Source organism: Scleropages formosus, chromosome 3, assembly GCF_900964775.1.
Source record: "Scleropages formosus chromosome 3, fSclFor1.1, whole genome shotgun sequence".
NCBI lineage: Eukaryota > Metazoa > Chordata > Actinopteri > Osteoglossiformes > Osteoglossidae > Scleropages > Scleropages formosus.
Genome location: NC_041808.1, coordinates 7,537,877 through 7,564,060, shown reverse-complemented (window position 1 = coordinate 7,564,060; position 26,184 = coordinate 7,537,877). Strand labels below are relative to the sequence as shown.

The following is a 26,184-nucleotide window of genomic DNA, read 5'->3' as shown; positions in this document are numbered from 1 at the left end:
GGGTGAGGCCATGGCCTCACAGCAGGGGGTCGCACTCTGACAGGCAGCAGCTGACAGACACTGTGCGCACGAGCAGAGATGGAGAAAGCCCACAGCCTGCTCCTGAATGAGGAAGTGTGTGGCCAACTGGGGGAACACCAGAAGGCGCAGTTCATCTTCGAATGGCTGAGTTTTCTGAAGAAGCTGCTGCCAGCGGCTGACCGGGTGAGCACGGGACAGATTTGGGTGGAAGGCTGGGTAGCTATACGAGAGCTGGACGCGAATGAACTCTTCTGAGATAGCGTCTGGAATTCTGAGCAGAGAGCAACAGATGAACAACGACTTTTCCGCCCTCCTCGTACGGATGGGCTGCTTGGGCTTGGCTACAGCTTTGCAGCAGCTGGCCCTTTGGAGCGGTGGGAACCGTGTTGGTCTCAGTAGGTTGTCAATACAGACAAACTGCCAGCGGCGCTCTGCATCTTCCCGCTGCTCTCTGTGGACTTAGTTCCCTGAGCTGGCCAACTTTCAGAACACTAGATCTTTGGGTTTCGCATTGAGGAAGAGTTGGCAAAGCTGCACAGGGAAAAGCTGTTTCTGTTTGAGTTGTTTTTTTTTTTTTTTTCCCCCCCCTCCTTACCCAAATATGTTGCTTTTCTAAATTTAACTTAGAATTTTGAATCTCACATTTTTGCTCTTAGGCGGATATAAAACATAACCAAAAGAGGCTGGTGGAGCAGCTGATGGTGGTTCTCATAGGCTCTCCAGGACCACCAACGCGCCAACTACTTGCCCAGTGCCTCTCCCTACTTTACAGACTGGGAGATCCGTTTTCGGCCAGCCTCGCGGTCGACAAGTGTAATGACATCATCCTCAGCAAGGACGACTCGCCCAGCTTCCTTCCCACCCGGCTGTAAGCATTGTATCCTGTTCTCTCATCACAATACATGTCCCGTCAGCACACAAAACACACCATATCCCAAACGTGCAGTTTACTTTTGAATGTTAATATCTATTGACAGTCTTCAGCTTTGTAGCATTTTAAAAATTCTCAAAATATTTTTAAAATTCATATACTTCTAATTTCTCCCTACTTGAGTAGTGTGAATTATTCTTGGACTTCTTTTTCTCTCTGTATCTGTCACTGCCAGGCACACGGTACCTCCATGAAAGCACAACATCGAAGCCAGTTTGATAGTGGTGAAGACAGGCACACACCTCCTGAAACTGCCATCCTTTAAGCCACCCACTTCTCTTGCCTCTAGAGCAGGGATTCTTAACCTTTTTAACCTTACACCTCACCTCAACTTAATGTTTATACCTCGCATCCTTCCCCAAGTTAGTCAGTGAAGCAATTAAGGCATAAAGTGATATTTTATTTCTCACACACACAAGAAATATAGAAGTAGATAAGTTCTTCAGTACCACCTCACTGAGATAACTGATGCTGCTTTAGAATTTTAACCAATTTTATCCATTGCACTAATTTTTCTGCGGCCACCTGACACATCCCCTATATCCCCATGTCTCCTTGGTACAATATTACCTGCTAGAACTAGAGTGACATTTACCCACCCACAAGCCCGTAGGTGCTCAAAAGAGTTCAACTATGAAAGGTAGCCAAAGGAGGACACTGTACCACAGCGGGGTAGTGTGGGGCACACATGCTACTGGAGTCGTGCGTTAGTGCATTTCGGAATAACAAATATACTGTATCTTTTTTTTTTTTTTTTGGGTCAGGTTTTAAGTTCCGTTGCCAACCTGCAACAGATAGCTAGTGTGGTATGGTGGGAAACAGGCAATTGTCACATTGAGAGTGTGTTTGAATATCGTGATTTCATTGCTGATGGATACATGATTCCATGTTCTGTAGGGCAGCTATTACCTGCCTAGGTGCCATTTATGAGCAACTGGGCCGGTTGCTTGGCAACACCTTTACAGTAGCTGTGGGAAACCTACTAAAAATGATGAAGAATGCTGAGGTGAGTCTCCCTTAAACAATTTAGGAAAAGCACTATGTATATGATGAATTTTTAAAATTGATTTAAATTTAATCACGAATTGCTGTTGCGTCTTCCTGTCCTGCTTCTGAGCCTTTTACTGATTCATTTTGTGCAGAGGGTGTGCACCCATTTTTGTTTTTTTGAAATAAGTTTAAAAGACATCATTAAAGCACAAACTAATTGGAAAAATTCTTTACAGGCAATAAACAAAGCTTATTAAATCACTGCATGCAGTTAAAAATGTTTAAGACAGTTATTGTAAGATTAAACCATACAAGTATGTTTTTAGTGTTTGAAAGTGATTTTTAAGATGTGATGCATCAGTTAAACATTTCATCTGCAAGTGTTTGGATGGGACAGTATGCTATTAGATGAAGAGATGAATGTTCAAAGTAACATTCGGGTTACAACAAATATGGCATTGACTATTTTTATGTTCTTTGATTGTTGTACGCAGTCACAAGGGCGTTATGAGATCATGCTGAGCATTGAGAAGATCCTGCGAGGCCTGGGAGTCAGTGCGGTGCCCTGTCACAGGGACATCTACAAGGCAGCGCGTTTCTGCCTCACAGACCGCTCTATGTCTGTGCGTTGTGCTGCTGCCAGGGTGTGTGGTTTTTTTCATCTCTCTCTTTAGCTAGCCTTCAAGTGTCATTTGCTGTAAATGAATTATACATTGTTACACAAAGTCACACGTAACGATAATGCCTTTCAAAGGTAAGGTATTTCTTTTGCCTTTTTTCAGCATATTTAAGCGTTTGCTTTTTTTTTTTCTAACCCATTAAGGCTGATTTTTATGATTGCGTTTACATTGTGAGTCACATGACTTGTGAGAGACGATTGCGAGCGCAGTCACTGAAGGGAACAGTTCATGCTACGTGAGGGGAGAGAGACGCTTAGTGTCATCAAGGCTCATTTTGAAATTAAATGTCTTTTTGTATGTGTGATTTGATGTCCTATTTTGAAATTTTTAGGGTTCAATTACATGTGTTTATAAGTATTTTATATGGGAGGGAAGCCTGTACTCCACTTCTAACATTTTATTTCCTCTTTGCAAAGACGAGTAAACTGTTGCGGAAGCTTTTTTTGTTTTATAAAGCAGTGACAAAAACATCCAAGGGATTATTAGTGATTTTGGTGTGTATTGCATGTCACTGTTGAACCCTTGCCTAGCCATATAAATGACTCAAATACTGTAGGTGGCCTAAAAGGACATCTTAGCAACGTAATAATAATAAAAATAAGGGTGGTAAACAATGATACGCTGTGTCTTACAATAAGAATGAGTTTGCTGATGTAAGACTGGGTGATGTTTTGCACACAGTGCCTGTTGGAGCTTCAGAGAGAGGCTGTGTTCCTGTGGACCTCAGAGTTGGAGAATGTGGCCACATTGTGCTTCCGTGCTTTTGAAGGCTCCAATTACAACGTGCGCGTGATGGTGTCCAAGTTCCTGGGCACCGTGCTGGCTGCAGCGATCGTGCCCAGACAGGCCACAGGTGGTATGGCAGAACAGTTTAAATTTTATAAATCCGCTGAAATTGTTTAAAAATAACATCAGTCGTCTTAACAGCTTCTGACATTGGGATCTAGGAATACATGCGTATATATTGCATTACTTCATCTTGTGGTAATTGCAGTAAAACAGCTAGTAGTGTAGTGGTTAGAGCTGCTGACTTTGGACCCAAAGGTCGCAGGTCGGAATCTCACCTCCGGCTGTACTACCCTTGAGCAAGGTATTTACCTTAACTTGCTCTGGTAACATTACCCAGCTGTATAAATGGCTAAATAATTGTAAAGTAGCTTAACACTATAAGTGGCTTTGGAGAAAAGCGTCGACTAAATGAATCAATGTAAATGTAAAAGTGTATGCACGTGATTGAACCTGTTTTTAATTAGTTGCCTGCAAAATATAACATGGTACAGACATTCGGTTGTTTTTAACGGAGTTGTTCCTGATTTTTCAGTCTCTGTTTATTTTTAATAGTTTATTCCTGTCATGGGGATGTTCTGTATTAATATTCATCAATATCTTTTTATGTTGACTGTTCATTAGAGCAAAAAGTGTGGTTGTGTGGACATGAATATCAACGTAGTTCTTTCCCATGGTTCTGGAACTGGTCTTTTAGTCACGCATGTCCGAGGAGGGAAGGGCAGCTGCATTTCCTTCTGGTCTGCTCTGAGTGATCAGTCTGAATGAACATCTTTACTAAGTGTTGACCATCACGTGGGCAGCCGTCCCGTCTTCAGCTGTGCGCGTGCTGCAACGGAGCCTCTGCTGTTACTATTGTCTAGTTACTAACTCGATAGGTCACGGGATGGCCTGCGTTACATGGTGTAGGATTGTGTGTGATATGCGTTTTCCTTACCTTCAGCACCCAAGGAGAGCGTCAAGAGAACTTCTTTTGCTGAAGCGATGGAACTGTTGTCAGGGGGCTTCCTGAGAGGGGGGGCCAGCTTCCTGCGGGCCAGCGGGGACATGCTGAAAGGGACGAGTTCTGTCAGCAAAGACATCCGCGTGGGCATCTCACAGGTAGGTGCCCATCACCATTTTAGTCCCTGTTAACTTCTGATGAAGCTTTTATGTAAGAAAAGAAATGTCTATGTATGTGTATGTGATGTATTTTTATTATTATGACTCTTATGCTTGAGGTTTTAGAATGACAAACTGAAACTGCTAAACAACTAGAATTCAGCACATGCAGTGATCTAGGATGTATCAAAGTCTGTAGTTTGGTTTTACAGGAAGTCTGACAGTTGTGCTGTTTACATTGTATTGGCAGTTTTGGTGGTGCTTGTATTCAAAGCAGCTTGAGTAATTTTGATTTACCTTTTAATGGTATGTGCAGTTATACTTTTTTACCATAGGATTTTAATATAAGTGCTTTTCTTCCCTGCTACCACTTCAACCTGTGCCCTCTTTGTGAAAAGGACAAGTTCTTAATCACAATTTCCTGTTTTCATTCTGGTATCTTTGTACAGCTGAGCTGGATCAGGAGCACTTTCAGCTGATTACCTCGGAGTTATATGTAGCTTTAGAGAAAAGCATCTGTGAAACGAGAAAATGTTAATTTCAAGCTAAGATTACGGTCCTCCTTTGGTTTGTTTTATATATTTAGTTAAGTACAACTGGTTAAATGATGATTTTAAAGAAAATTATTGTGAACAGTTGACTCTAAGAAAAGAGATGGACTGTTTCTGTTGAACCTTACTAAAAACACACCGTACTGAAATAGGGCACCTGAATCAAGCTTTGAATGATAGATTTAATAGTCTTGTTCCTTAGGGATAAATGTTACAGGATTAAAATGCTGTCTCTGAATAATGTGCCAAATTTATTTCTCAACTCTTCCCTTGAGATGCGTTGGGATACTTAATATAAATGCAGAACTTGGCTGCACCTACATTTACATTTATTCATTTAGCTGATGCTTTTCTCCAAAGCCACTTGCAATGTTAAGGTTACAGTTATTACAAGCTTACAATTACTTACCCATTTATACAGCTGGGTAATGTTAGTAGAGCAATACTACTAGTACTGCAGCTGAAGGTGGGGATCAAACCTGTGACCTTTGGATCCAAAGGGAGCAACTCTAACCACTACATGACCAGATGTCCTAGCTGTCACCTGATCAGTATCTAAAAACCTCAGAAACTGGAATCCAATTATCTTGGTTTTCACATTTGCTTGGGAGACCTGAGAGTAAAATTAATTAGGATAATAGCAGCAATGTTGAGTAATGGACCTTCAATGAAATCTAGTGTACGTGCACAGGTGAGCACACTGGCATGTGAGGATGTGATGGAACAGCGCTAAAGCCATGTTGTGTCTCATTTTGATTCCTAGGCCTGCGTGGTGCTCGTTTCCTGCCTTGGTAGCGAGTGGCTGGAGGCAAACTTTCCGGCACTTGTGGCGCAGGTCCTGGAGCTGGCGTCGCACCCACGGACCACCCAGACCGCGTCCGACTCGGCTTGCAGTCGCCGCTGCGTGTCTTTCATCCTGCGGGCCACCCTGGGGACAATGCTCGGGCCGAAAGCCCAGGTTGCTGCTGCCAAGGAGCTCTGTTCACTAGTGGGCAAACAGAAAAAGGCCCTGGGTGAGGATCTGGGTTAATGAACCCTTTAGCTACTTAGAAAAATTAGCTACATGATTAGTGTAAAAACCATTTCAGTCACGACTACTGTATTAATCATTGTAAGGCAGACCATTAAAACATTTTGAGTATTACACTAATTTCATTTAAGTAGTATGTATTAATATATTTTTTTAATCCTTCCTCCTTTGTTATTTTTTAATAGCTTTTCTGTCTTTATTAAGGATATTCCTTAATATATTCTTATATCTTTATCAAACTAGTCTTGAATGTTTCATAAGACACTGTTTGTGGAAGTTTGACGTGAGTGAAGTGGAAGTGTTGTGATAGCAAGAATGGTGCAAGATTTCTGATCATTTTCACGCTTACCATAGAAACAGTAGAATAAGACTGATTTTTAATAGCTTATTTGTTGGCTGTTCGAAGAATGTATGTATCTATTAGGCATAATTTAATAGGAAGAGGAAAACAAGAGGTTTATAGTTAATGAACTTTTTGGACAACTTGGGCAGGATGTTCTGCAGTAGCCTGTTATGACAATTTATTCTCACAACACTATTTGCTTTAGTGCTTCCAAATTTACACTCAAATTTTTCTTCTCTAGCTGACAGATTTGTCCAAGGTTTCTTACATTGTTAGTTTTGTAGACTGTGACACACTTTTTTTTTTTTTAAAAAAAAAAAACCCATATATACAGCAGGGTATGCTTACTGCATCAATTCAGAGTAAGTACTTTGCTCAAGAATACAGCATCAGGAGCAGGATTTCAACCATGAACCTTCAGATTGCAAGGTGGCAGCCCAAACCTGGGCTCTGCTCATTCGTTCCGAGTAATTCTCTCGTTAGTTTTTACCCCCCTTCAGTTTTACCTTGTCTCGGATATGTCTTGTAAATTTGAACTGAGGGAGTGTACATAGTGGTTTACTTGGATCAGTACTGAAAACCACTGCTGTAAAACATTGAGTGTTTTCTAGCATCAAACAGTCAGTAGTTCTGTCTTGGCTGAAGACTCTTAACTTGTTGGCTCTCTGTTATACAGTTTAAACTGGTCATACGACCAGTTGTTATACCGTTGCAATGTTAGACTTTGTCGTTTATTCTTTTGCTGTCAGATGCACCTGTGAGTGACTGCAGCATGGAGACGAGGCTGAACGTCGCCGATGTAGCGGCTAGCCAACACACACTGGTGTGTGTCTTGCAGGAGCTCGGCAGCCTGGTGCAGGGCCTTGGCTCTTCTGCAGACTCCCTGCTGCAGGAGCCTAGTGCAGGTGAGCATGGAGGTGAGTCCCACACGTCTGCTCTCTTCAGGTGTGTTTTACGGCCGGTAAACACCTGGAGGTGGAAACACAGGTGATCAATCCACAACACATTTTTCAATAATTATACAAAATAAGCATCTTTGAAAAGTCATAACATTTTTCTAGTTTATTAATTAATAACATTGAACATTTTTCTTTAAATAGTAATGATGTAGATTAATGAATACTGGACGTGTTGTCTCAGGAACGCTGGGTGGTACGGTGGCACAGCGAATAGCGCTGTTGTCTCACAGAGCCTGGGTGGTGTGAGAGAACATGGGTTTGATCCCTACTCAGTCTGTGTGGAGTTTGCATGTTCTCCCCGTGTCTGCGTGGGTTTCCTCTGGGTTCTCCGGTTTCCTCCCACAGTCTAAAGACATGCTGTTCAGGTCCCCCCATAGTGTATGAGAGACAGAGAGAGAGTGTGTTCCACTGACAGATGGATGAATGACCCAGTGTAAGTAGTGTATCTAGCAGTGTAAATCACTGCGGTGAATAAGGTGTGTGGGCTGATCACACTACATAGAGTTCATTGGAAGTCGCTTAGGAGAAAAGCATCTGCTAAATAAATAAATGTAATGATAAACTATTTAATACTTGTATTTTAGAAATTGTTTTGCCTTTTATGTGACATTTGTTTCAAGATACCACTAGTTAAAACATTCAATAATTGGGTCCACTGACCTACGGAGTGGCAGTAAATGCAGAATTAAAGCCAACAGGAAGGAATTTTTATTGGTGAGTCCATAGTGTGTTTTTTACTTACTGAAGACCATGTGGAAGGTGAAAGATCCAGTACTGTAGGCTATGCTGTACTGGTTCACCTGTAAACGCAGTAAGTCACAATGTGTCTGTTCTCGACATCCATTTCAACTGCAAGTAGCTTAGCAAACCGAACACTGTAGTTCACTTTGGAGAAGAGCATCGGCTGTGTGAATGAATAACTAGATGCACTAGATGGTGATGCACCTGATTGCTTCGTGGGACGTGTTGTCTCAGGAGCGCTGGACACGGTGACCTCTGTGCTGCTGCATCCCAGTGCGTCTGTGCGGCTGGCTGCAGCGTGGTGTCTCCGTTGCTTCGCCGTGGCACTACCAGCACACCTGTCCATGTTGGTGGACCGCTGTGGCGAGCGGCTCAACGCACTCAGAGGCAGCTCTGAGGCGGTAGCTGGGTACAGCGCTGCTATCGCCGCCCTGCTGGGTGCTGTGCAGCACTGCCCTCTGGGAGTACCACATGCAAAAGGCAAGGTACGTATGTTTTTGGGATGTAGCGTCATTCGCTAGATGTCCTGCAAGTTCATTTCAGCGTAATAGCACTTCTTTCTTGAAATGTTGAATTTCCCTCTGTCTTCTAGGTTGTCCTTAGCCTTGCAGAGGAGCTGCTCCGCTCAGCCACCCAGAACAGCCGCCTCTCCATCCATCGCACCCAGGGAGGGTGGCTTCTACTCTCTGCGCTCATGACCCTGGGTACATTTCTCAAGCTCCATCTAAAGCCATCTCTCCAGTCAGCGTCTGACTGTTAGGTCCGAGCCGCTTTACTACACTGCTGGTCACACTGCAGCTGTGTAAGGTAGCGGGTATGAGGTCAGTCAGGACTTTGAATTCAAACGATGCCCTAAATACCGTATGTCAAAATTAATTTTAATGACTAAATCCATTCAGGTCCTTTTAAATTATTATTGCAAACAGACTTTAAATGAAGGCTTGAGCATTGATCAAGTACTATAGTCATTAATTTTCCTGGATTTTTTTTTTTTTTCTGTCTGAAATATTCAGCTTGAAGTGGTTATTAACTGAGTAAAACAAAGCCTTAGTCTTTACCATATAAGTCCAAATGTAGATTCATCCAGTAATCACATATTAGGTCAGTAAAATTCGTGTCCGACACATCACAGTGACTGCTCTGGAAAGTGACCAAGCACGAAGCAGTGATGGGCAGACTTGTGCTTCTTTTGTGTGTTTTTTGCCCATATTTGTAAAAAGAACAGACAGTGAAATCAGAGAACGCTGCTGAGAAATGTCTTCTGTGTCTGTGCAAAATGGTGCTCGCAGGTGGGGCTGTGGTAGTACACCATCTGCCCAGGGTATTGCTGCTGTGGAAGTGTGCCTTTCCACTCTCGGTCCAGGAGCTTCACACCGAGCGCAGCCGTGGGGACGCCTTCACTTGGCACGTGGCGCTGGAGGCTAGAGCTGGAGCGCTCTGCGGTCAGTTCTCCTCCTGGCCTTTCTGAACGTGTCTTACACCCTTTGTCTTTACATTTAAAGGGTACAGGACACGTTCCTACTTCTTCCACTCTCTTCCAGTGATCGTAACTGTAAAACAAATGTAGTCATTTCTAATAGTAATTTTATTTTTTAAACATTTTTACCAGTACTAATGGACAGACATTAGAAATGAGATTTTCATAGTTTCATATTTAACCCACCCACATGGTGTAGTTTAAATGAAGTTAATAGAAATATTTTTCCTTCCCCAAGTCATTGATTATTTTTACTTTAAATTTTAATGCAGCTGGAGCGACTTGCAGTGATCGGTCTGCAGAATGAATAAGTGCTTTCATAGACTTATTTGCACACAGACACCTTGTAAGTTAAATAGAAAAGTGTCCTACTGTGTTTGTGGCCCTTTTTTTTTAAATAACAAAAGTAAAATGAAACTTGTGATTCACAGCCAAACCGAAATATAAACTTAATTTGAGGCATGGTCTGCCTGCTAGACTGCTGGTGAGCCAGAAATTCTGATAGTCCTGTACCACTTACAAAAACGGTTGTGGGCACCATTACTTTTTATGAGAATTTTTTTCTGTTTTATTATTTCTTTTTTTCTTTTTTTTTTTTTTTTTTTATTTCTGGAAGTTGCAGATCTCCTCTGCTAGAGATATTTCTCCTACCAGTCAGTGTACATGTAATTATTTTTACATTTTATTTCTTTTCAGGGTATTACCGTGACCATTTGACCTTCTTTGTTTAACGTATCGAACCTTTTTTTCTGAGCCAAAGTGCTTCATTATCATTCGCTGTTAGATGGTGTAGATACTCACTGGATGTGTCATTTGGTCAATATTGACTCTTCTCTACACAGCCATGAAGAGCTTCTTCTTGTACTGCAGAGATCTTGTGAACGAAGAGGTCATAGATCGCTTGCACACACCCTTGGCTTGTGCGGTTGCTCTACTGACTCAGTGAGTGTTGGGATTGGCTGACGGGAAGGGGGGCTCACGTCTTGGTTATATCCTACACTGACAGTATAATTTAATTTTGGGTCTACACCCTGCAGACAGTGACTTCATGTTTGGAATGAAATACAAGATATTTAATAAGAGCAAATGGGAGAATTTTGACAAGGCTCTCATTTCAACATTTAAAAGTAATTTGAATAAAATTTGTCTTAATTTTATTTGTTTTAGACTAGATGGATATCTGAGTCTTCTCTTAGCTGTCTATTCGTTGCTGTCTCAATTCCAAACAGTCTTTGCTTAAGTTTTCGGAGGTTTTGGAAAGCGGGCTTTATGTTGTAGATGCTTTTACTCCAAGCAGTACAATCACTGGTTAAAGTTGCTGTCATGTAAAATTTTTTTGATTGTCATTTGGGCATTTCATGATCTTCCTCAATTATTGATCCTTAAAGACTTACACAAAGTAATATCTTGTTGAACTGATATTCAAAGTTACAGATATATGAATTTGAAATGAAGCCCTCAAAATATTCATGAAAACATTGGCTGGAAAAAGTAGTAGTAAATACTGGTGTTGTGAACTATGGTATATTTGAATTTGTACGCACTTTGATTCTTGATCTCCATTTTCAGTAAATGACTTACAAGAACTTTACCAGTTTATTCTTTAACAAAATGTATGTACTAAGAGTAATAGGAATACACTCATCCCTCCTATAACTAGGTCCCAAGCAACAAAAAAAACTTCTCTAAATACTTTTTTTTTAATCATACAGTGAGCTAATGACTGAGCTTAAGTGTTTTTTATCTCATTGTGCAGTTTACCTCCACAATGAGTATTGCGTTTTGTGGACAGACACTCATTAGCGTTTGGAAAGGTTTTTGTCTGTCACTGGTGTCAGTCTGGCTGTTTTATTGCCAATCCTCCTGTATTAACTTCTACATTAATCATGATTGTATTTGAAGGACAAGTGCACAGATGGTTCAGAATTAGGCTTTCTTCTCCTAGCCATTCCAGCAGATGCTAACTGATTAACAAAACATTCATGTGTTTATTGTAAATTATACTGGGTCTGACAAGTGTGCACTGTGATGATGATTTCTCAGTCCTTCTTTTAATTCTAGCAAACACAACAATTACAAATAATTTTGATGATGCTAAACAGACCCTGTTTTTCATTTGTTATAATTGATCACCAGGCTTCATGATTCTTGGATTTATGCTTCTTTTCCTTTCCTGATCCTGATTTGTCCATTTTTGTTTTACCTTGCTATGGTTCACTGCACCTTTTTTCAGCACTGAACAAATTTGCATCTGTCTAATTCCCCCCCGATGGTTTTCTTCCCAACGTAAGATTCCCTGCTCTCATCAGATCTTATGGTAACCAGATCAAGAATGTGGCCACTACGTTCAGATGGAGGCTGTATGAAGTCCTGACGCTCATACCCCCTAAGACCTATGAAGGTCAGTTCAACAGTGTGTCCTATTGATGGTCCCTTGTGTTTCACCACCACTGTTGCCTGCTAAGATAAATTGACTAACTTCACTTTTTATTGATAGTTGTCCATCTTGATGTGAAGTTTTGCCATATAAGCATCATACAAAGTAGTTTGGGTAATGTTAATCAATGAGTTTTATAAAAGCTGTGCAGGTGCGATTCAATCCAACATATATATATTTACATATGTTGTGGTAGTTGCAAATACTGGCACTATTCTTTATGGAGTGTCAGTAATAGTTTGACTAGGAAATGGGTGTTTAGTTAAAGATGGTGGTTGTTACTGTACACAGATGAACTGCGGTCAGCATTAAATGCTGTGTACGTACACACAGCAATGTGCCTCTTTACTTGGGTTCTTATGGTTCTTATATCAAATTGTGTTTGCTGGATCTTTCATCTTAGTTTTCTCTTTGTAATGTATTTTCAGCAAATTATTATTACATAGATGTACATATACTTTGAAGAGACGTTGTGGAGGCTACCTGTGATAAAACATGAAAATGAGCTTTTTCCCCCCCTCCATATTGTAAGAGAGTTTTGGCACATTGCTGAAGCAGCTGGTGAGTGACTTGACTGTGGTGGAGAACTCTGTGTCCTCTGGGCTGATGCTGTTGCTGCCTTTCTGCCACCCAAACGACATGTCAGTCCTGGGCCCTCCTGTGCAGGACACTGACCATCTCTTCCTTGAAGAGCAGGTATTTAACTGGGGCCGCCTACTCCAGCTTGGGGTACCCAGCTGTTTTTAGACCATAAACCACATCGTGGTTAGAACTGCTGCCTTTGGACCCAAAGGTTGCAGGTTCGGTCCCCACCTCCTGCTGTAGTACCCTTGAGCAAGGTACTTAACCCTAAAAAGTTGCTCCAGTAAAGTTACCCAGCTGTATAATGGGTAAATAATTGTAGAAGGTAGACTAATATTGTAAGTCACTTTAGAGGAAAGCATCAACTAAATTAATAAATGTAAATCTACATAAGGGTAATCTTATAAAATTACCCAGCTGTATGAATGGATAAATTCGTGTAGTACGTCGTAAGTCACTTTGGAGAAAAGCGTCCGCTAAATGAATAAATGTAGATGTGGAAGCATGGAGGGCAGTGCCTGTTTTAGAGGATTGACAGTTTGCAGACACTCAGATAGCGACTCTGCCTTCCAGAGACTGAAATCAATGAGATATTAATGTCTTTTTTTTTTTTTTTTTTTTTAAAACATGACTCCCAAGTTAAAGATACTTTGTCATTAAATACTAGACAGTGATATTTTGTGTGGCAACCCTCAGAAACCAGCAGCATAAAGAACAAAAAAAAAAGTTGGATTAAACTATACATACATATATATTGCACATCCACAGAAATGAGGCAGCCTACTGTGGTTACCCGAAATCTCTTCCTTTTGCGATATAGCGCCTGCTATTTATGGCCAGGGACTTCATCGGCACGTAAATTTAGAAACTGGATGTTCCTGTGCTCTCTTTCTTGCTGTGTAAGAAAAGGTACGTGTTGAAACGGTTATGTTAGTATGTTCAGTATGCATACTCTCACCATGCTTTTGCACCTTGCTCCAGTTGCACCATGGGAGCAGTGTTGGAGTAGGCAGCCTAGAGTGTGACCCGTTCACAATCTGTAAGAAGTCCCTGGATGTCCCAGTGCCGCTCCCAGCGGCCTGCCCTGTCGGCATTGCAGCAGCACAGCTATTCGGGGTCATCTTTCCTCACATTGGCGCTTCTCGTAGGTACGGTTACAGCTTGAAAGGCAAACTTTTACAGCTATCTTTTTACTGTCAATGTGTTTCTTTTTGTACTGGACAAAATTGTTTTCCCATTACAAGGCAAATATCGTGAAGTCCACTGGACTAACACAAAATTATCGGCCTACGCAGGTTTTCTCCGTTAAATGTTCATTGTAAACAGAATGCAGGGTTTTGTTGTTCTGTTGGATGTGCTGTTTACAGCTGGCAAATGAATTTTTAAATGATGCGGCGGTGCTCGTACGTGGTCCTTCTGCTGTAAAGCGTGTCCTGTGGAGCAGATCTGCCTGCACCATGTGTTGTCATAATGTTTTGGTGCCAGTGATCAAGTGCATTAGAGGCTGTGGTGATGTAAAGGATCATTTGCATTAATTTGTGCACATGTGCATGTTGTGCATACCTCCAGTTATAATTCTGTCAATCTGCTCTCTCTGTTAGCATCCAGATTTTGGAGCAGTTTTCAGAGTGTCTCAAACAACTGAAAGGTCCTCGCCAGCAGAGTCCACAAATCCATGTGGTATCAGCCTTTTGCTGTGCATTAAAGGTAAACTCTGGCATTTTGTTCTTCTGCTGCTTTCTTGTTTCTCAATCCCACTTTTAAAGCCTGCACTGGTGACTCAATCTGAAATGATACAGACTTTTGCTTTACTGCAGAGGCTAAATTTAGACTTCAGGTTTATTCTGTCCTCCTCTGTAAGATGGTTGTTCATATTCCAGCAGTGTTCAACTGTGTTAGAAAGGGTATTCGTCTTTAAGACTATAGTCATTTCAACAAGCCAAGAAAAGCACAACAATCACTAATGCTTTCCTTTAAATGTAGAACTACTCCATTTAGTTGTTTTAAACTGAGTAAGATTGCCACAGCAATGTGTGTCCCATATAATTTCTGAAATGAAATTTAAAATCTCAGTAATGCGAGAAAAATCACATAATTCTGTTTAGGTTGCGAGCCATTGAGCACATGGTTACTACAGTAGCAATGTGTTGGAGAGCAGTTCTCCAGACTCTGAGGGCTTGTCTCGTGATTTTAAAGCATTTATGAGCTCTAATATTCATAATGACAACCCAGGCATTCATAGTTCAAAGACTTCAAAAAGATGTGGGATACAGTGTATAATGATATGTTTAAGGACACTTCATCTGTCTTGTCCCATGTTTCCGAAACAGATTATAGTATCCCATATGTGATCTTTTTTTTTTTTTTTAATTAAAAATATATACAGCAGACACAGGTCATAAGGCATTCACACACAACCACTGAACCTGAGAATCGCCAAACTTTACAAATTCTTTGCTTTCCAGGCTGAGTAAGATAACCCTCTCCTCCTTCGCTCTGCAGCATTTGGGGTGCAGTCCCAATGTACTGGTGTCGGAGCACGTGTGCAGGCTGGGCCTGGGACTGCTGCTGCGAGCCCTGGAGAGCAGCGATGACCTGCTGCGTTGCACAGCCGCCGAAGGCCTGGCCCGGTTGGTGCAGGTCGCCAACGATTCTGCCTTCTCGGTTTCCACCATGCAAATCAGCTTTGAGAAGTGGGTATGACTGAAGTGTCTTGTTTGTTCATCACAGTGGACTCTTTCGTATGTCTACAATTTTAGTTTTTTTTTTTTTTTTTTTTTTCCTCCCCTCCTCTCTCTGAGGAAGGATGGGGGAAAGGTTCTACTTGGATGGTGGACAGTGCAATAATCTTTGTGACTGATGTGTATGTATGGAATTAAGACAGAATTTCACAAAATGTTACAGAAGTGAAATGGTACAGTGGTCAAACAGGTACTCGGAGGTAATAAGATTATAAAAAACAAAAACTGGCACCCAGTCAGGGTCCTACAAAATAGCCCTTGGTCCCCATTGCCATGGCCATAGGGCCAGCACAGAGACTGTCCAATAGTCCTTACCACAATCTAGGGAGGTCGCTGCTTTGCTCCCTACTGTCAGGTAAGGGGCTATGAATTACCACGTCTGCTGTTCACTACACGTGTCTCGGCAACCTCCCTTTCCTCATCCTCTTACGCTTCTGTTAACGTGAGGATTACCTGCAGATACGTGTGGTTGGGACATCATCCGGTGTGGATCTTCTGAGCAGGCGTTGGGCACTCTCCAAGGTTCGTGGAGGTTTTTCACTCCCCTGTGGGACACTTTGTTGGTGTTCCCAAGTAGACAACTGGGTCGATCATCAACCTAGATGTAAAAGGACCGTAGGGAGAATTAACCCTCGATTTGTGTTCCACGGCATATCTGTCTACCTGTCCGCTGCAGTCTTCCATGGTTGGGTGCTAGGGTGAAGTATCTTCAGCACATTCTTCTGAGTTGTATTTGAAAAAACGATGCTTTCTTTTTCCCTCAGTCTCTATAAACTTCTGTTTGCAGGGCTGTAACTTTTTACTAATTAGGTTGAGGTTTCCTTGCCTCTTTGCAGTTGACCAAAATTGTCCTCAGCACTTGTTTGTACAGCCAAATGCACAGGAAGTCATGGTCATGAGAGGTAGTGCGTTATCTAAGGTGCAGAGTGGGTTCTTATGCTTTCATTGTGGTGATTCACTGCTCCATGGAATGCCCCTACTTTTCATACTTTGTTTCACCTTCAGTCACTGGCAGGTTAGTGCTTTAAGAGATAATTATACTGTAGAAACATAGGTTTCGTAAAGTCTTTACTAGAAACTAATTGGGAGAATTGATCAAACCATTATTATTGGAGCGTCTTGTGACGTTTTCTACACTGAGCAAAGAATTGAAACAGTTCCATGACTGATTTATGACACTGAAAAGAAGGTTTTGTCTCGACTATAGGTTGAAAACTGCAAGGGATGCAATGTCCAGGATGGGCCATGCCCTGGCCTTGGGCACCCTGTATCGCTACATGGGGGGAATCGGCTCCCCCCAGCACCTCAGTGCCTGTTTGGGGATCCTCTTCACCCTTTCTCAGGACAGCAGCTCACCTGAGGTCCAGGTAATACTCCATGAGTATTCCTTCTGTTCTCATGTCATAGTGTTATGAAAAAGTGTTTCCAGTCTTCTCTATTTTTGTGACTTTATCACATTAAATTCAATCAGATCTTTTTTGTCAGTTATAGTATTATGTCAATGCAGCCTGAGAATGATACCAGTATTTTTTATTTCCTTAAAGAGAAAAAAAAAAAAAAGGTTGCAAGTTCGATCCCCACCTCCAGCTGTAGTACCCTTGTGCAAGGCACTTACCCTAAATTGCTCCAGTAAAATTACCCAGCTGTATAAATGGGTAAATAATTGTAAGTTTGTAACTATAATAATTGTAACCTTAACATTGGAAGTCACTTTGGAGAAAAGTATCAGCTAAATGAATAAATGTAATGGGGGAAAAAAAACTGTTAATTATATCTGAATTAGTATTAGATTAGTCTTAAAAAGATAAAATAATTGATTGTATATGTATTGTACCTCTTTGGTGGAAGTAACTTTATTTGGAAGGCAGCAGGAATCTTCCCTTGCAATTTACACACACACACAGTAATTTCAGCTGTGAGCTAATTTGGTAAAAGCTGTCAGTTTTTATAAGTCTAGAAACTGAAGTCCTCCTGGGATGTAGCAGTTGCTCCAAGAAACTTAGAGTGAACTAGGCTCCAGCATGCCAAAATAATCTTTTTTGAATCTCGTTCAAAGTGTCCAAAAAATATTCAGTCAGTCCGTGGATTATGATTTTTTTTTTTTATTAGCTGATACCTTTATCCATGACAATTTACAGTGGTAGTTTATACCAGGAAGAAAAAAAACTTCTTACAAGTTTGCAAGGTATCATTCAGCTAATGAGATGTACGTCGCTTTGGAGAAAAGTCTCTGCTAAATGAATAAATGTAATGACAGTTTAGGATGAAATATCGTGATGGGACTAACATAAAATGAACTGAGTGCAGAAATAGCTCCAGCACAGAAATAAATGATGTAACCATTAAAAGCATGTGCATTAACGACTGCAAGTGAGTTGAATTCAGAGGTCTGTCTAAAGAGACAATGAATAATCATTCTGTGTGTGTTTTTGTTTTCACACAGATGTGGGCTCTGCACTCTCTCTCTCTGGTTATTGACCTGGCAGGGCCTATGTACCATGCCCATGTAGAGCCTACCTTTACTCTGGTACTGCGGATGCTGTTGACTGTACCGCCTGCCCATGTGGAGGTCCTCCAAAGCTTAGGCCGCTGCCTCAGCGCTCTCATCACCGCACTAGGTCCAGACTTGCAAGGTACCTCGGCGTTCTTGTTCACACCTGCCAACCCCTGGGTCAATCACAGTTAGGCAACAGTGGAAAATAAAATATAATTTGTATTTCATTAAAAAAATACTTAAGTATCAAAATGAAAAAAGAAATCAAATTAGCCATATGTATTAGTTTTATCTTGCAAGAATAGAAGACATTTGTTAGTACAGGCGGTCCTCGACTTGCGTTACGTTCCAATGACCTTGTCGTAAGTAGAATCATAAATCATAAGTCGCAAATTCTCTTATGCTGTATTACATAAGCCGTAATGATTTATAAACAGTTAAATCCTTGAATGTATAATGCTTTGCTGTATTTTGTCAATAATTCCACACATTATGTATTTCTAGTATAGAATAATATTAATAAAAGTACAGTACAGTGTTATTTTCATGCCTCTGTATTTTCACTAACTTCTAAATCTTTTTTCTTTTCTGCATCAGCAGAACACGTTTTTGCTTTCTAGCCATTTTAAATTTAAAGTATGTTGAATGGAATCACAGACAAAACTTTTTTAAAAAAAAAAAAAAATTTTTCTTTTTTTTCTGTAAGTAAAACACAATGGCTGATATAGGATATGCCACTTATAATCTGGAATATGGGTGCCTTGCAGCAGTTTGGCCAGCCCATGTTATTGTACAGCAGAAGTTAGGACCAATGTAAATGCTCAAATAATATAAGAAGGTTTGTGGGACATCTGTTGTCTCCTTACGGGTCATTGTAAGTAGATCTTATTGTACTATCCTGCAAGTGTAAGGATTGCAGGTTTGTTAACAGAACAAATTTAAGTAAAAGAAATAAAACTAATAAAAAGCGAATGCTCTCTTGGTAACTTAGTACTAGTTGATAATGGCAATCTCCAACTGAAAGGAAATGGATCGGGTGAGGCACGTAAAATTTAATCTTTGCCATATGTTTTTCTTTAAATGTTACTGAGATATATTTTTGCGGCCATGGTTCGTGTTGTAGGTGAAGGCCCGCTGCTGTCAGCGCTTCGGACCTCCTGCCTTGTAGGGTGTGCCGTGATGCGGGAGAGCCATGACTGCCTGGTGCAGGCGCAAGCCATCACCAGTCTACAGCAGTTGCACATGTTTGCCCCACGCCATGTCAATGTGGCTAACCTGGTGCCCTGCCTCTGTGTGAGTCCTAATGCTAGTGGCCCCTTCAGCCCCACATAAGCACACACTTCCTTGGAATGCGACAAGCATTTTTATTATTTTTTTTTGTTTTGTTTTGTTTTAATTAAACCATCCTAACGGAGTACTGAAGTAGAGTCTCGGTCATCACCCTATGTAAAGTAAATGGGAGTTATACAGAGCAACATCACAGGTAGGGAAGTAGGGAAAGACTCTTACTGCAACCATTGCAGAGCATCTGAATTTCTACACAAGCTGTTACTTCCAATATTATGAAAAGATTAGCTACCGCATCCAGTGCCCACAGCTCCAGGGTTGTGGGTTTAAAACAGGTGCTTCAGGTTCCTTCAACAGTCCAAAGACATGTTTCAGGTGGATTGGTGACTCTTTTACCTTTAGTGTGTGTGTGTGTGTGTGTGTGTGTGTGTGTGTGTGTGTGTGTGTGTGTGTGTGAGAGAGACAGAGAGAGAAAGAGAAATTACTCTGCTGTATAAATAGATGAATTGCAGTGACTTTAGTCTGTCAGCTAAATTAATGTTAAAATAGATGCATCTGCTGAATAAATGAATGTAGAGAACTTTGCTGGTTGCACTCTACTTATATTAAAAGGGACTAGTCAGCACCCATCTGTGTTTTTCACAAAAATGTATTCCCATCAGTTCAGAGGTGTTCTTTCAGGTGAAAAGAGGAACGTTGATGAACCTCGGTGCAGCAAGTGGTGTAGGGAACAAACTAGGTTTGCTTGAGACTTTCATGTCTGCAGCTATGTCTCCTTCTCTTAATGTAATGCATAAATTGTACTTCTGCTGAGATGTATGTCGCTTTGGACAAAAGCGTCTGCTAAATGAATAAATGTAAATGTAGAAGAAGCAGACTAACTTAGACACCTCACGTGCTTTTAGCCTTTCTGGACAATTCATCAACTTATCCACCTTCTATCCCATCTGTAGCAGTTGGTTTGCAGCTCACTCAGCTGTCAGGCACTGGCCTGAAAACCTGGTACTCGGTGTTATTTGCTGAGTTAATTGGGGTTGGTTTATTTTATTTGGATTGTTTTTTTTCTTTTTTTTTTTTTTTTCCCCCCTCTGCCTCTGCACATTTTCCAGTTTGTTAAGGGTGACTCCACCAGGAGCACAAGGATCCAAAAAGTTCAGCTGTCAGGGTCTATGCAGCACTCAAGCCTCTCCACCCCGAAGAGATCAGTGGATGGGATTCAATGAATTTGGCAGACACTGTTCAAATAAAAAAAAATAATTAAAACACAGCCTGTTGTAGCTGCCTGTAGAAACAGTGTGCAGATAAGTAGTGCACATATAACAACAACAGGGAAATGGGTCCGAAAAGGATGTGTTCGCAGACCTTTAAGTGATAGGAGGGATGCAGTCGTTTTAAAGGGCCAGACACACCAGGGCCAAGACTATAACGTATAGCCTGTTGATTTCAGACTCCAACTCTGGGTGCTTGGTGGTCCCACTCATGAGGAGGAGTACAGCACTCTTGCAGGGTATAGTAGTTAATGAAGGGAAATGGGACTCTCTTAGCAATGTCTCTGTGTGTCTGCAGGTAAACATGTGCAGTTCTTACCTCTCCCTTCGGAAGGCAGCGGTGGCGTGCCTTAGGCAGCTGACCCAGCGGGAGGCAGTAGAGGTATCTGACTATGCGGTGACTGTGGCCAAGGAGCTCCCACGCAGGGACAGTACTGTGCTGGGTGAGTAGACAGGAAGCTTGGCGGCCTTCCACAGTAACTTCCTGTCACATAATGGTCACATGACGGACTCCAGTGATATTAAATGAGGTTCACCCTCAGTCTTCAGGGGAAAATCTGCCAGACTATTATTTACTCTTCTTTGGAGAACTAAATTCAGATTATATCACTTGTTTTTTAGTAAATTATTAAAAATACATAATGTAACAGTTTTATTATGTGTGTGTGTGTGTTTTTTGCATTTTCCACTCAGTTTTGTTAGATTAATCATACTTTTGGTGTTAGTTTGCTCTATATGTCAGTTTTTAGAAAAAATATTTCACATTCTTGAAATTAGCACGTTTTGGTAAATTTTGGTTCCAAGCACTGAATATTCCAGTACCTTTTAGTGTCTGATGCTTTCTAGAATTTTCCGGTGCCTTCTAGAATCTTCCAACGACCGTAAAGGACCAAACTAAAAATTATACTCTAAAGGAACTAGTGCTATTTTTGCAATCGGTAAACTTTAATTAATAATAATGTAACAATCAACGTAACTAAGAACTTGGTAGTGTAGTGGTTAGAGATGCTGCCTTTGGACCTGAAGGTCGCAGGTTAGAATCTCAATTACTGATGTAGTACCCTAACCCTAAATTACTCCAGTAAAATTCCTCAGCTGTATAAATGGGTAAATAACTATAAGTACCTTAACATTGTAAGTTGCTTTGGAGAAATGTATAAATGTAAACATTGAAAAATTTAGTTGCATTGTGATAGTTACTGTATTTTTGTAGTTCTATATTTTCCCTAATGTCAAAACTTAACATTGTCAACAAAACTCAGATGTTCGAGGTTAATTTTTAAAAGGGACATTCTTGCTATCATAACTTGTGTCACAATAAGTTTCTCCCTTTCTTAAATGTTACTGTCAGTCATTTTAAACTGTCCAATGATTTTACCACCATTTGTCATTTCCCTCTGACATTCATGTTTTCATTCTTTTGTTTTCTTCTTTTTCTTTTTTAATATTTGAATTGGTTTTAGGTGTTATTTGTTGATGGTTAGAAATGTGGTACCATACATTTTTAACAGTCATTTCTTCTAATATGTGGGTTCGCATAATGCAATTAGGGAAACAAAGTCATTGTAATAGGTGTGGTGAAGCTTTACTAACTAGGGCTGTGATGTGCGGCCCTCAGATGTCACCATCAAGGAGAGGGGCCTGGAGGGAGCACTCTTCATCCTGCTGGACCAGGAGATGGACCCACAGCTGCGCCAGGACATCCAGGAGATACTGGGTCACATGCTGAGCTCTGTGACGGTAGCCAGGCTTTCACACTGGCTGAAACTATGCAAAGATGTCCTCTCTGTCTCTGCTGGTGGGTGAACAGTTATCTACAGCAGACGCTGAAAGCCTACGAGCTCTTTCTTTAATTCTGTCAGAGTTGAACAAGTCGTCTTGATATTCTGAACTGTCACATGGCAGCTTGTGAAGGCATGCACACTACCCCCAGGTGTTACCGCAGACTTTGCCGCAACTCTCCGAGCGGATGTGAACGAGAGAGAAGATGAGAAGGAACAAGCCGACGACGACTCCATCTTCACCTGCAAGTCAGAGTCCAGCAGCCCTTTCATCAACTTACGATGTTCCACACGCGCATTTGCAGCAGAGTGCGTGTGTCGCATCATCTCCCAGTGCGAAAATGGAGACCCAGCCCATTTCCACATGGCCCTTGCCCAGGAGCGCCGCCTGCAAGACTCTACCACTGAGCAAGGTTACTGCAGTGTTGCTCTATCTATCACAGTTTTGTGGTACTGCGGTGTCCTTTTCCTTAATTAATGTCTCGGATCGTTGCTCAGATGTTCATTATTTCTGGGACTTTTGTACACGTTACAGCTGAAATTCATGAGCAGCGAAATAAATGATTGCTCTCCTCTCCTGGGTCTCAACAGATTTTCTGGTTCTGCACTTGGCTGATCTGATTTGCATGGCTTTCATGGCTGCCACAGACCACAACAGTCAGCTTCGGATGTCTGGTCTCCACACCCTTTTGGTCATCATTCGCAAGTTTGCAGCAGTCCCGGAACCTGAATTCCCAGGCCACGTCATCCTTGAGCAGTACCAGGCTAACGTAAGGACCTCCTCGTCATACCAATGTTCCTGTGATGTATGAACAGCTAAAAGGACTCAGCTGGAGTTTATAGACAGGTACCGTTTAGTTCTGCCTATGACTTTACTTAGCATTCAGCAAAAACATTTGTTTGTTATCGAAAGTGAATGTGCATATGGTTGCATTTTTAATAGTAGTATTTTTGAAAGTGATTATGGTAATATTAGTCATTTCTCCAGTTGAGTGTTCATATGGAGCAACTCTTTGTGGAAAACATAGTAACATAGTCTTGGGTAACTCTCCCATTAATACCACCATCAGTGCAGAGTTTTTGGTTTATACCCCTCACCTGTGGTGAAACTCTCTTCACACAGGTAGGCGCAGCATTGAGACCAGCGTTTAGTGCAGATACACCTCCTGATGTCACAGCCAAGGCCTGTCAGGTTGGTATTTTTGATCTCAAGTGTATGCTGAGGAATCCCAGGTCTTTGGAGAAGAAAAATGAGAAGACATACAGACTTGGAATCAAGAGCTGTTTATAGTACTTCTTCACTAGACGTTATTCTTCTACTCCGATGCATCAAGTCCCGAAAGCTGCATCCACACTAGACATCTGTTGTGATATGATAGAGAAACATGATACTCGTTATATTTATGACGGAAGATCCTGGAAAAAACACATTATTGTTCTTCATTTAGCTGACGACAGCTGGCTTTTGTCCAACTTAAGAGTTAGAGCGCTGTTAAGCGAAGCTGGTGAATACTGGCCCAAATAGACTCATGTGTAATTGCTGAAAGTGTTTCTCCCAGCTGTTAAAACTTTGTTTTTTCTCTGTGAAACGGTTTTTGTGTAAACCGGTATCCAGTACGGTCAGTCGTCAGCTCTACTGTCGTTTGTGTAGGTGTGCAGTGCCTGGATTTCCAGTGGTGTAGTCAGCGACTTAGGAGACCTGCGAAGGGTACACCATCTCCTTACCTCATCCTTGATCAGAGTGCAAGCAGCAAAAGAGGTGCCATGTCAGCAGTACAATGAGAGCACGACCACCATGGAAACACTAGCAGTGTTGAAGGCCTGGGCTGAGGTGAGAGCTCACACTGTACCTTTGGCACTATGTGTGTCTACCATAGCTGCCTGAATGACCTTTTAGAGCTTGCAGACAGCTAAACACACAAACTCATTCCAAACATAGATTAGCTGAATGGTGGATTCATTGCACGTAACCGCTTCAATGTGTTTATATTTACATTTACTCATTTAGCTGATGCTTCTCTCCAAAACGACTTGTAGTGTTAAGGTTGCAATTATTTATCTATTTATACAAGTGGGTAATTCTACTGGAGCAATTTAGGGTAAATATCCTGCTTAAGGGTAGTACAGCCGGCGGTGGGGATCAAACCTGCGACCTTTCTGTCCAAAGGCAGTAGCGCTAACCACAACGCTACCGGCTGTCCCGGATGTGTTGTGTACACTGGGTGACTATATAAACTGAAATGAGGAAATATGCAGATTTATTTATATAGAAAAATTTCAGTACATACACACACTTGCATATATATATGTTTTCTTAAGTAAAATGCATATATGTAATAGCTGTGAATGAGCTGACCAAGCACAGGTAGACAGCCTGCAGTGCTATAGAGTAATGGAGTGAAATTGCCCTGTTGCGTTATAGCTAATGTTAATTGTTCAGATAACGGTGTCCATTTTAAAGGGATTTGTATATATTTGAGAATAAGTGTGTCAGTTTTGGACCTTTCCAATGCAAAAATATGTTAACCATTGAAATGAATGATAATTAAATATTTGATTTTATAAGAATTTGTCTTTTTTGAGGGACGTATTACCTTCGTAAAGCAGAGAAGACTGTAGAGAGAAGCTAAAGACAGAGGATATTACCGGTGCATCCAAGGGAGCCCAGCTGATTTGGCTCACAGTCTGAGTGGTGTCTTGTTTCAGGTCTACATAGCAGCAGAGGGAAGCCCTAAGAGCAAGGACAGGCTTGCCAGGTTCATGGAGCCTCCAGGTCCTAGTACAGTTGAAGAATCTGTGGGAGCAGGTCTTACGGGAGATGGGCTGCTAAAGTTGGTCCAGGCTGACCTGCCCACCCTCAGCCGGTTGTGGCTTGCTGCTCTGCAGGACTACGCCCTTCTCACCCTACCTCAGGAGTATGCTCATTGGCTCCCAGCTGCTGGTGAGAACCCACCTTGGACTGGTTAGCCTGTTGTCTGTGTGGAAAGCCCCATTGGAGTCCGCTGGACCAGTGTGCTGTTGTGTGTTTCAGGTGGTGCATTTTACACCGCTGAAACTGTGGACAGTGCCAGGCCTCACTATTGCAGCGCCTGGGCCCCCATCCTGCATGCCACTGCGCTGTGGCTGAAGAGCACCGGCTTCATTGTGGTGGACGATGGCCCTGCCAACCTGTCTCGCCCTGTTACCCCGACATCAATGGGCCAGTCCACATCATTGGCCAGTATCCAGTCTCCTGAAGATGTGAACACTGATCGCTTGCACCTTATCCTAGGTACAGCCTTTTCTCCCCATGCACTCTCTGGTGAAGCTCTGGAGGGCCACACTGTCTCTGAACTTCCCTTTGGTGCCTAATAATTTTAATAAATTGTATTAGTTAAAAAAAAAAAAAAAACAACTGTAGACATTCGGAGGTCAAAATACCAAAAAAATGAACAAAACTCTTGGCTCTTGTTTGAAGTCTTCTCTCTTTAGCTTGTCATTCTTCATGTTTAAATCTCCTGTCCTCAGGCATCACCATGGAGTTCTTGTGCTCTCCACATTCTGATGCTCAGATGGAAGATATAATCTCATGTCTTCATGCCCTGCAGTCCTTATTGGATGTCCCCTGGCCTAGGTCTAAAATTAGCAATGATCAGGTACTTGTTTCAGTGTTGGCTTTATTTCACCTTAGAATGTAGTCCTCACGTTATCCTGTGATAAATATTTGTTGCTCTTTTCCATGTTGTACTGGTAAATCCTAGGAACTTGGAGTTAAAAATGGCAATTATTTTAATTATGTAAAATGTTGACAGTTGAATCAAATTTCCTCACTGGGAAGCTTCATCTTGTGCTTACAGGCCCTAAGTGTAGAGCTACTGAGTGTGCTGCACAGGCTCATCGTGACGCGGGAGTCTGCCAGCATCCAGCTGGCTGTACTGGAGCTGGTGCATCAGGTGGTGTGTGCGGCACAGGAGCACGTGAAAGAGAAACGACACAGCGCTGAGG

General features: G+C 41.7%; 1 protein-coding gene across 1 annotated transcript in view; it reads left to right on the top strand.

Annotated features, from left to right (window-relative positions):
* heatr5a (HEAT repeat containing 5a) overlaps nt 1–26,184 on the top strand; it is a 32,594-nt gene continuing 6,410 nt past the window's right edge. The window contains exons 1-30 of the mRNA XM_029250677.1: nt 1–204; nt 678–889; nt 1,850–1,958; nt 2,437–2,586; nt 3,304–3,478; nt 4,352–4,509; nt 5,824–6,073; nt 7,183–7,338; nt 8,368–8,618; nt 8,726–8,837; nt 9,423–9,575; nt 10,453–10,552; nt 11,902–12,011; nt 12,580–12,743; nt 13,611–13,777; nt 14,231–14,336; nt 15,132–15,322; nt 16,578–16,737; nt 17,814–18,003; nt 18,988–19,157; nt 20,718–20,862; nt 22,038–22,217; nt 22,353–22,613; nt 22,792–22,970; nt 23,324–23,392; nt 23,852–24,031; nt 24,907–25,141; nt 25,232–25,471; nt 25,708–25,835; nt 26,037–26,184. Of these exons, the coding sequence (XP_029106510.1) occupies nt 79–204; nt 678–889; nt 1,850–1,958; nt 2,437–2,586; nt 3,304–3,478; nt 4,352–4,509; nt 5,824–6,073; nt 7,183–7,338; nt 8,368–8,618; nt 8,726–8,837; nt 9,423–9,575; nt 10,453–10,552; nt 11,902–12,011; nt 12,580–12,743; nt 13,611–13,777; nt 14,231–14,336; nt 15,132–15,322; nt 16,578–16,737; nt 17,814–18,003; nt 18,988–19,157; nt 20,718–20,862; nt 22,038–22,217; nt 22,353–22,613; nt 22,792–22,970; nt 23,324–23,392; nt 23,852–24,031; nt 24,907–25,141; nt 25,232–25,471; nt 25,708–25,835; nt 26,037–26,184 (4,975 nt within the window). The 5' untranslated portion in view covers nt 1–78. The remainder of the gene's footprint in view (nt 205–677; nt 890–1,849; nt 1,959–2,436; nt 2,587–3,303; nt 3,479–4,351; nt 4,510–5,823; nt 6,074–7,182; nt 7,339–8,367; nt 8,619–8,725; nt 8,838–9,422; nt 9,576–10,452; nt 10,553–11,901; nt 12,012–12,579; nt 12,744–13,610; nt 13,778–14,230; nt 14,337–15,131; nt 15,323–16,577; nt 16,738–17,813; nt 18,004–18,987; nt 19,158–20,717; nt 20,863–22,037; nt 22,218–22,352; nt 22,614–22,791; nt 22,971–23,323; nt 23,393–23,851; nt 24,032–24,906; nt 25,142–25,231; nt 25,472–25,707; nt 25,836–26,036) is intronic.